General features: G+C 43.3%; 2 protein-coding genes across 2 annotated transcripts; both read right to left on the bottom strand.

The window, feature by feature from the left end:
* Nucleotides 1–1122: 1122 nt before the first annotated feature.
* On the bottom strand, nt 1123–3370 carry LOC118477852. Its single transcript, XM_035970328.1, has 2 exons — nt 3331–3370; nt 1123–2953 (listed from the first exon to the last, which is right to left on the bottom strand). The coding sequence occupies exons 1-2, from the start codon at nt 3355–3357 to the stop codon at nt 1319–1321; spliced, it is 1662 nt and encodes a 553-aa protein (XP_035826221.1). The 5' UTR covers nt 3358–3370; the 3' UTR covers nt 1123–1318.
* LOC106012062 lies at nt 3323–7351 on the bottom strand (the record flags this gene model as incomplete). The annotated part of the gene is given in 3 exon segments (XM_013083774.2): nt 3323–3762; nt 5349–5662; nt 6376–7351. Coding segments are annotated over 3 exon segments (821 nt in total), but the record flags the coding sequence as incomplete, so codon positions are not given.
* Nucleotides 7352–10206: the final 2855 nt, after the last annotated feature.

Here is a 10206-nt window from a genome sequence, read left to right as displayed (position 1 = left end):
TTGAAATTATGACATTGTTCTTTTCTTCAAATTGTGATTCCTCTAACTCCATAACAGGGGAAAAACGATCGTTCATCGAAAAGACATCCACAATCTTCATTTAGTTTTAGATCTAGAATCTAGATCTAGATCTACAGTCTAGATCTAGGCTAGCCTCGAAACTAGATCAATGATTTATATCTGTCTGTCTAGATCTAGACCTAGGCCATAGATCTAGAAGAACCTAGTTCTACCCTGAGCCAAGAGGGTGCTGAAAGTTTCCGAAATCACAAAAGAGTTCCCCTACCGGGTCTGTATACTTTGTGACTTTATTCCCGGTTACCGGGTCTGTATACACTCCCATTTAGTTATTCAGCTGTCAGCACCAAGTCACCAAGTGGATCTATCGTAGTAGGCAACCCTTCTGCCCAGGCTTTGTCAATTCCTGGGTTCAAATCCTGTTTCAGTATAGATCTAGAAATCTAGATCTAGATTGAGATGTACCAGGCAGTTTGATTTTAGGAGGTTGTTAGAATTTAAGTTATAAGTCTCTCACACAGCCAATCAAACAATTTTATGTCACAAACAGTTCCAAGTCAAGTCAAAATTCAAACTTTATTAAACTTAAACAGAATTCCAACAGAAAAATGATGGACGTAAAGGATTAAAGTAAAAAAAGCCAACAACAAAGGGAAAGCATCTTCTGTCTCTCACTGCACACATACATTACACACAAATTTGAACTCACTCATCTCTTCCTCACTCATACCCAAAATCTTTTCCTTCTCCTCACCCGTACAACTTTTGTGGTACCATCGTCCAAACTCGCACCCAATCCAACCATCTAGATCGCAGTCACTACCACATACAGCACAAACACTTTCATCAACATCATCCATTCCCATGCAAAATAAGTCAACATCCACATCAGACCTGTCATCATACACAACATCATCCTCTTCATCTGAACTAGACTCATCCAGCTTTCTCTTCTTCCCCTTGCTTTTGCCCTTCCCTTTCCTCAACTCCTCCGTCCGTTTCTTCTCCTTCAACTTTTCAGCCTTTTCCTTTTCTCTCTCCAATCGCTTCTTTTCCTTTTCTTCCATCTTCTTCTTGATATTTTCTTCCTTCTTCTTCTTCATCTCTGCTTTTCTCTCCTCCTGCGCCTTCTTCTTTGCAGCCTCATCCTTTTCTTTCTTGTCGTAAAACTCTTTGAACGATATGTGCGAGACATACGAAGGGGGCTGAATACGTGGGGCTTTCGTGGACTTCCGTTGAGAGGAAGTGGGTATGGGGAGGTTGTCGAAAGTGCACGGAGGGACGACTTTGTTCCATAGCTCTAGGTATCTGCCGTACTCCGGCTCAGACGCTGTAGCTGAAATATTTGCAAATTGGCGGCGACGGATATTGGACATATCCACAGATGTCCAGCCGCTAGCGAGGATATGGTCAATGAGTTGGGATAGAGGTGGAATGCAACATTTGACTCATCCCTGATGCTTGCTGGTCGAGTTGGTGTCACTGACGATCCGGCTGTTGAGGCGGAAACTTCTGTGCTAACACCTGCTGATGAAGGAGTTGCAGGGGGTAGGAGAACATCTGTTCCAACATGTGATGATGAAGGAGTTGCAGGGGGTAGGAGTACATCTGTTCCAAGATTTGGCGATGATGGAGCAGCAGGGCGTAGAACATCTGTTCCTAGATCTGGCGATGATGGAGCGGCAGGGCGTAGAACATCTGTTCCTAGATCTGGCGATGATGGAGTGGCAGGGGATAGAACATCTGTTCCTAGATCTGGCGATGATGGAGTGGCAGGGGGTAGAACATCTGTTCCTAGATCTGGCGATGATGGAGCGGCAGGGGGTAGAACATCTGTTCCTAGATCTGGCGATGATGGAGCGGCAGGGGGTAGAACATCTGTTCCTAGATCTGGCGATGATGGAGTGGCAGGGGGTAGAACATCTGTTCCTAGATCTGGCGATGATGGAGCGGCAGGGGGTAGAACATCTGTTCCAAGATCTGGCGATGATGGAGCGGCAGGGGGTAGAACATCTGTTCCAAGATCTGGCGATGATGGAGCGGCAGGGGGTAGAGCATCTGTTCCGAGATCTGGCGATGATGGAGTGACAGGGGGTGAGCAAACTCGATCAGGGTCTTCTTGGCTGGTGGCCTCAATGATGGTGTCAGCAGATGGCATCGTTTCACTTGCGTAAAGAGCACTTGCTTCGCATTTGCTATAGTCGGGTGCATCGGGATTCCATGGACACAAGCCCGATGTCCTGAATGCATTCACTACTTTTTCTGGACTGTACGCTCTCTTCCAGGCATCAGCGAACACAGTTGTAAATGTTTGCTTAGTGACTTGTGCAAATCTGGAAATGGCTTTGTAGTCCCTCACGGCGAGTTTCCACTCCTGTTTCAGGGACCCATAAAAGACCAGATCCAGAGGCTGGATGATGTGGGATGAGTGGGATGGCAAGACATAGATAGTAATATGGTGTGTCTGGCAAAAATTATAGACATCTCTGCTGATGTGACTTGAATGTCCATCGATGAATAGTACCACGGGTCGCTGGAGGTGGTCTACTGCAGGAAAAAAAGTGTACTGCAGCCATTTCATAAATGTGCTGCTGTTTATCCAGCCGTTGGGTGTCAGCGCGTAGTCTACATCAAACTCCTCCCATGGATGCCAGTTCCACCTTGCCCCTGGGAAGATGATGGTGGGCTTTAGGACTTTCCCAGAAGCAGAGATGCATCCCAGCACGGTGACCTGTTTCTTGGAGTCTGAACCATGCTGGTATGGGTGCTTGGACTGAATGTCCGAAATGATCGTACACCCCCCAATGAAGAATGGAAAGCCTGTTTCATTAAAATTGAAGATGTTTTCTGGTGGAATTTCTTCCACATTGATGCCATCGTCGAGGAGGACTTTCTTTGTGTGGTCAAACCACCCTCGAATTTTCCTTTCTGTTACCTGAGGAAACCGTTAAACACACCCTTAATGTGCCATTTATAGAATGCCGTTTTGTGACAGCTTCAATTGAAGTGATACTGTACAGAAAGGTGCTTGTAGTTTGTTTAAAAGTTCCTGTCTTGTGTGATTTTATACCCTTTTTGGGACGATTTTAAAACAATCAGCTTGATTGTTTGTTTTACATTTTATTATTTAAAATTCTAAACTGAATGTGTCTGTTTAAAAAGTGCTTAGTAGGCCTGCTATGTTTCATTAAGGCCCCATCAAGGATGAAAGAGAATTTGCAGGTCTGCGTCGGCACCAAATGACCATTGTTGTGTTGCTGTGCTTCTCTTTACTCAAACAAAGATTATTATTATTATTATTATTTTGCTTACCTGGGCTCGTTGCTCGCCAAGGACCATGGCTTTCCTCTCCCTGATGATGTCCTCATGCTTCTCCATGAAAGCTTTGTACCAACAGAATCCAGGTTTATTGTTGGTGAACTTTGTCTGTCTTCCCTCTGAGTTGAGGATTCCTTGAACTGCTCGGCATAACTGTTCCCGATCTTTACCGTCACCAAGGCGGGCACAGGCCACAACCCACTTGACCAGCTTGGTCTCCTCCTCCTCTGTCAAGACCGTGTGAGCCACTCTCTTGACTGGGTACTTCCCAGAGAGTTTGTCCATTAGAGTGGACCTAGGTACTCCGTAAGTCTGGGCGGCCTGTCTAATAGACAGAGATTTAGACTGTATGGCATCTAATGCCTTCTCAACGCTGGACTGGCTATATTTGCCTGCTGGTCCTTTGGGCTTAGTCATTGCTGTCACCTGTAACAACATAATTGTAGAGATTAATAAACCATTTTTTAAAGCTCAAACGTGCCCAAAACGCAGTCACACACACACACACACACACACACACACACACACATACACACACACACACACACACACACACACACACACACACAAACACAAACATACACACACATATATATATATATATATATATATATATATATATATATATATATATATATATATATATATATACATAAATCTTCATACAGAATCTACATACGTACATACACACCATACCAGCATACCACCGTACACACTACACAAACGTACACGGACACACACACACACAAACACTAGTCACTCAAACATAAAATACATCACTCACGCACGCAACTAGATCTATATCAAGACGTTAATACTCACTCTCACACACGCATGCATGCACACACACATATTCACATTGTATTGTGCTAACAACCCCTGCAAACATTTATTCTTAGCTCTATAATATGTCAAATACTCTTTAAGCACAAGAAAATCTACCCGGCCGGTTTGAGCAAAATCACGAAAATTGTGCTTTCTCAAACCAGCCACCCTACTATGGGGTTAAAATGAAAGGGGAACACCGCCCAGTGATTCGCACAGTCTTCCGACATTCCAATCTTGACTTTTGAACTCGCAGTTGACCCGGAAGCTATCGTAATAAAAACCATCCCGCCTTAGCTAACAACTTCCTTTCATTCATCGTAACCCACAAGCATGGGGGAGAGACTTACGTTTTTGGTGAATCTGCGCCGAAACTTGACCCTTGCTGACCAAACAAAAAGATAGGGACTCCCTCATGGGACGGAAGTACCTTAGCAGACGACTTCGGCACGAATTCAAAATTATGCAACAGTAGACAAGGGTAAACGAAACGAAAATAAACATCAGTGCGGGTCGTGGCCGGTTTGAGCCGCTGTCCGGTTTGACCTAAATTGACTCTAGATCTAGATCTAGATCTAGATTAGATTTGCACAAAAAACTCAAAAGGTAGGCCTAGATTTTCTAAATCTAGAATCTAGATCTAGATCTATTGATTGGATCGGCCGTCTTTATTCGGACTTGAGTCCGAATAACATTTTCGAAGTGACTATTTCTCCGAACAGTTTCCGGCTTCCGGTCTCGTGATTTTTTGCCTATTTATTGCGAAAGTTCGGCGCCAACTTTCATTCTGCCTTTGGTCTGGGAACTGGGAAGGAACACCGCATGGCAAGCCCGCCTACAGACAACCTTCTGTAACACCCACCACACACCCACCACCATCATGCACATGTACATACACAAACTTATGTTGGCAGAAGTTTACAGTCTGTGTTCCAGGTATACGGTGTTCTGCCTGGAAGAATAATAGCATGGGTTTCAGCCATATTCAAAATGAAATTGTACACAAACTGAATCGTCTCCCATGACAAAGCATGCAATGGTTGTCGTTTTGTCAGTTTGTGCACTCTGGCCTCCACCCCAGACGTTTTGTATTGGACATACAAATTTCTTAATTTCCTTTCACCAATATGGTGAAGATACAAAAAAAATGGCCTACATATCTCGTGTCCATGATGCATGTACACTACCTGTTGTTGCTGGCGAGGTGTCTGTGCCTTCTTTGTGCGTTGTGTTTCTGAGCCCAGGTGGATACAGACTTGTATCTTGGCCATGATGGCCACATCCAACTCCTCTTTGGTCAGGCTCATGAAGCTCAAGCGGCAAGACTCAATCTCCTCTTTGGTGTAGCGTGAGAAGCATGGCTGACCGTTGAACCGTTTACAGGTACATGGCTGCCACTCACCTGCCTCTTGATGCTCGGGTGCGGTAGGCCTAAATTCTTGAATCACTGGGGTGAGATCTTCAATGACGCTAGTATATGGTTCATCTTCTTCACCACCATCTTTGCAGAGAAAAGATAAAGAAAAGAAAAATAATAAGTCTCTGTATGGAATGTTCGTTCAACAAGTAAATCAAAATTATGTATCTTCTGACAAGATGAGTAAAAAGAGAAAAAAATACTAGGTGATGCAGTTTGCTGGTGGGCGCTCCAGTGAGCTTTGCTTCTTCTCTCACAACCAGTAACCTACATGTATTTTACTTTTGTCCTTAGCTATCCTCCCTTCTTTTCAATATAAGTCAGTAACTCTAATCCTAGGCACGTTATATATAATATTTTGGGCCTGACCTAAACTGCCGCAAGTGCCATAAAATCTCTACCACACAAACGTATAGACAGATTCAACAGTTTGGTAGATCTAATATAAAAAAATTAAACGGAATTGAGATGTTAATTAGGCCTAAATAATTATAGGGCTGTTCAAAATAATAAGCCTAATTATTATTAAGACACAACACAGCATACGTCATCGACTAAGTTAATTCATAAATTCCTCTTACTAATTTTAGTAGGTGACTAGTGCTAAGTCACATCGTAATTAATTTGTTTGTGCATACAACTACTAGTCTAGTGTAGATCTAAATCAACACGTATCAGGAGGCCTAGGCTTAGACATAGCAGATAGATTGAACTAGAAGCAAGTAGGCATAGATCTAGATCTTATTAGATTCAAGCAGACCAAACAAAAAAGATAAAAGGTGAACTAAGATACTTACCAGAAGGCCCAGCTTGTGCGTGAATCCCACATACAGCAGGAACACTTGCACTTGCTGATGTGGGCATTGGCTCTTGGTCAGCAGACGACAAAGCTTCATCTTCTGATGAGTCCACAACTCATCGTCTGTCAAGCCTTAACTAACGAAATAATCACTGATGACTTCTCGAAGAGCGTTTTCATAGACAAGTCCTCGGAGACCAACTTGATTTGCGTAATTTAGAAGTTCAGCCACCTCACTGGAATCAGTTGTCGTCTCCATCACTATCACAAACCCGGAAGTCTTTTTCCAAAACACAGTAGTCCGTTCGATCTATGTTTCAGTACAATTCACACTGAAAGACACCTCTTACACTAACACTACGAATTTGAATGCAGAATTAATTTTCAATCACAAATTGACACTATAATACTGTTTGTTGCTCCTCACTTTGAATAGTAATTGAAGGAAAGTCGAGATACTAGGCCAGCTGAGATCGGAAAAGGGGGCGTTTCTCTCACAACAACAAAACCGGAAGTCTTTGTCCGAAACGAAGTTGTGTTGTGTTTCAGTCTAATTTACCTTTAAAAACACATCACACGAGCAATAACACTGAATGATTTATTGCAAAATCGATTTCCAATGTTCAATAGACAAAAAAACGCCCGACAATGGTCTTCATTTAGGCTGAAGCTTGAAGTAAACACAAGGAACTCAGTGAGCAGACATGTAGCAGATGCGCAAAGAATACTGTCGCTATAGAAATGGATGTATTCATGCGCACTCGGGTTTACGGTGTAGGGGAGATAATGCTGAAAATTTTGGTATAGAACATGATGGGGTGTGAATGGAAAATTCCGCCGAGATGAGACCAAAATTACCAAAGTATGTTGACCCAATTTCTAGCACATTTCTAGCGTTTGATTAAGTCATGTTGCAAAAACAATTAATAAAAAAATATTTGGACATTGAATATCACAAAACCCTTTGAATATATATATGTGAGGCGTGCTGACAAAATGAGTTACTTCTCGGATTTTGGACATATGGACTTATATACATCAAATTAAAGGGCTTTTCAAGGCCTACAAGTTGGTGAAAAAATTATCTTTCTATCGTTTCTCAATTTCGAAATATGAAGGTTTGAATGAGGGAAGATGTAAAAGTTCAGTTTTGAGAAAATCGAGGTCAAAGTTTCTGAACACATATTGAACAAAACTCCTTAGCAACCATGCCAAAAAACAAAAGTTTTGTCATTTTTCAGTCAGGGGAGGCATTTTCACATTGAAATAAGACAACATTTTCATGCATTAAGTATTTTTTTAAGCACAGTAGGCATTAATATGATAGACCCTAAAGATAATATTCGCGACACTTTGCCAACCCAGAAGCCTTTCATCATTACCTCCATGGCACTGCTTCAAATTACTTTTGGTACTGTCTGTTCTGTACAACATGTGGTGCTTTTAGATGTGTAAGACTGTGTATTTGTGTGAGTGTATGTGTGTGTGTTTGCCAGTCTGTCTGTTTGTTTGTATGCATGCACCACAACCGCTTTCATTCTGTTAGTAGTATAATGTTAGCATCAAGACATGCAAACACAAACAGTAGAAAGAATCCACAAACAGTAGAAAGAGTCAAGCTTCCAAACAACTGTACATAAATCTGACATGAAAGGGGAAACAGGTTGAAAAGTATAAAGAAATAGGAGGGTCACAAAAAGAGACACGAATGACGAGAATTTTTTAAAAAATAGCACAAGACAAATTTTGTCTTACCTTGTCTTGGAGAGAAGCAGTCAATAATCCCACTGAGAAAACACACTAACACACACTACTGGGAGGGTGGAGGGCACAGAATGTCCTTACATTCATCAGAAACAAACTGACGGATGTTGTTGTAGAGATACATCTGCCTGTCCCTGGAGAGCCCTGGCGAACACAACACAGGAGGAAGAGTCACACTGGAAGCCGTAATGGCAGGGTTCAACACCAACCTCTCCTCCTCCACCTCACTCTCCACACTCCTCGTTGCTGCTACATATCCTGGCTTCTCTCCAGAAATAAAAAAAGTGCTGAAGTTTCTTGATACCAGGAAAGGACTTGGACCACGGCTTGAAAAAGGCTTGCCAGTCGTAGGTGGGAACGTACAGGGTGCCGTCCTCCTCCCCAACAAGCTGGGCCCTGTTGATTCCTTTCCTGGTAGAATTGTCCACCACAGATTTAAATTCCCGGAGAGAATTGACACTGGCGTCTGAAGCTTTTTTTCAGGATGCCAAAACACCAGTCTGGGGCAAACTTGGTGTGTCCCGGGAGCAAAAAGTGAAGACTCACTGACGTGTGCTGGCCGGTCAGAACTCGCCAGACAAGGTATTGCAACAAGAACTGATTCTTGTTCTGACCGGCACAGTTATCGCAGTGCAGGTGCACATGCCGTTCCCCCAAGCCAAAATGAGTAAAGAAGTAATGCAGGTAAGAAATCACTGCATTACTCCCCTTACTGGCACACAGACCTTCATCAACCAAGAAGTTGATCTGCTGGGGGATGGCCTCGCAGTTGACCCCAAAGATGCCACATTTACGGGGGACCAAAAAGTAGATGGGCCCTGGCTGCATCGGGTCATGGGGAAGGTGCACCTGCTGAGCGTAGTCAAATGAATAGTGCATGGGTATGTCCCGGCTGTTCTGCTCATGGGGAGCGAGAGTGGAGATGCCTTGAGAGGCAGCTGCTAGCCGTGCACTATCCACAAGACTGTTGTAGTAACTACGCTCCTGCGTCACAGCGAACAGATGTTGTCCCTGGCGGTCTAGAAGATCACTTTTCTCTTCCACCGACAGGCGCCCAGACCTCTGGATAAGCCGGTTGTTCGACTGACAGATCCAGCAGAGATCCGTCATTGGTCTGGCCACCAGCAAAGTAGGGAAGGCCCGCCTCCACACACGCTTAAAGGTCCACACAGACACAAGTCTGTAACCTGCATGAAAAGAGTGAAAAGGAACTATGAGTCCATATCACGTGAAGATATATTTTTGCAGCTTTCGTAAGAGTTTCATGGCACTTGCATCACAAAAAGATCGTACAAGTGCTGAAGATTAGAGGTGTTACTAGAGAGTAGTGTACAACATAAAAAAGAAGAGGGAGAGATAATGACAACATGCTTTATAGGAAAAAAGGAGCAAACCACACTGGTAGAGCACCCGCCAATCACTCACAAAAGAGATGTATAATTTTGAAAATTCAATGAATAAAAATAAAAGCTCCACCTGTTCCCTAACCAGTCTGTAGTACTTTGAAGGAAATGAAGGTGATTATGTTGTTAAAATAATGTCTGCAGTCCGGAAAAGGCTGCGGTCCCAGAAACTAGGTTTTAGATGGGACTGTCCATTCATGTAAAACTGTGCTGTGCTCTCAATGAGAAGACGAGGTAACTTAAATGCAAAAAACTCAAAATCAAACAAGGCACTAGGAATTATACGATCAGTCTACAGAGACTTATGGACAAAATGGAATAATTTTTCATATAACCGTTGTAAATACCTGCAGACCGTGCGGCTGAGCAATACCGCTCAAAAACAAAGTTCTTTGTGTGGGAAGACGGAAGGAGCATCACATCATCAATTGAGAAGGACTGCAGCCTGCCAGGAAGAACAAGGGCATTGTCCTCGGCATAGCCACGCAGGAATCGGACAATGGTGTCCTCCTCGGCGGTGGTCAGGGCATTGCTGTTGTTGCTGCGGCCGCCACTCTGCTTCTTCCTGACTGTCAAGCCATTTTCCTTGAGGTGCTGCTTGACCTTTGTGAGCTTGTTTTGTGAAATTCTGCAAAGTTGGAAGCAATAAGACACCAACATAA

Source organism: Aplysia californica, unplaced genomic scaffold (genome assembly GCF_000002075.1).
Source record: "Aplysia californica isolate F4 #8 unplaced genomic scaffold, AplCal3.0 scaffold00254, whole genome shotgun sequence".
NCBI lineage: Eukaryota > Metazoa > Mollusca > Gastropoda > Aplysiida > Aplysiidae > Aplysia > Aplysia californica.
This window is presented reverse-complemented; position numbering and strand designations above follow the sequence as displayed.

Bases quoted from the DNA above. Each gene is read 5' to 3' on its own strand.
- LOC118477852 (XM_035970328.1), bottom strand. From the start codon at position 3,357: ATGGTCCTTGGCGAGCAACGAGCCCAG. The intron at 2,954-3,330 runs GTAAGCAAAATA...CGGTTTCCTCAG, and splicing joins TTGGCGAGCAACGAGCCCAG to GTAACAGAAAGGAAAATTCG.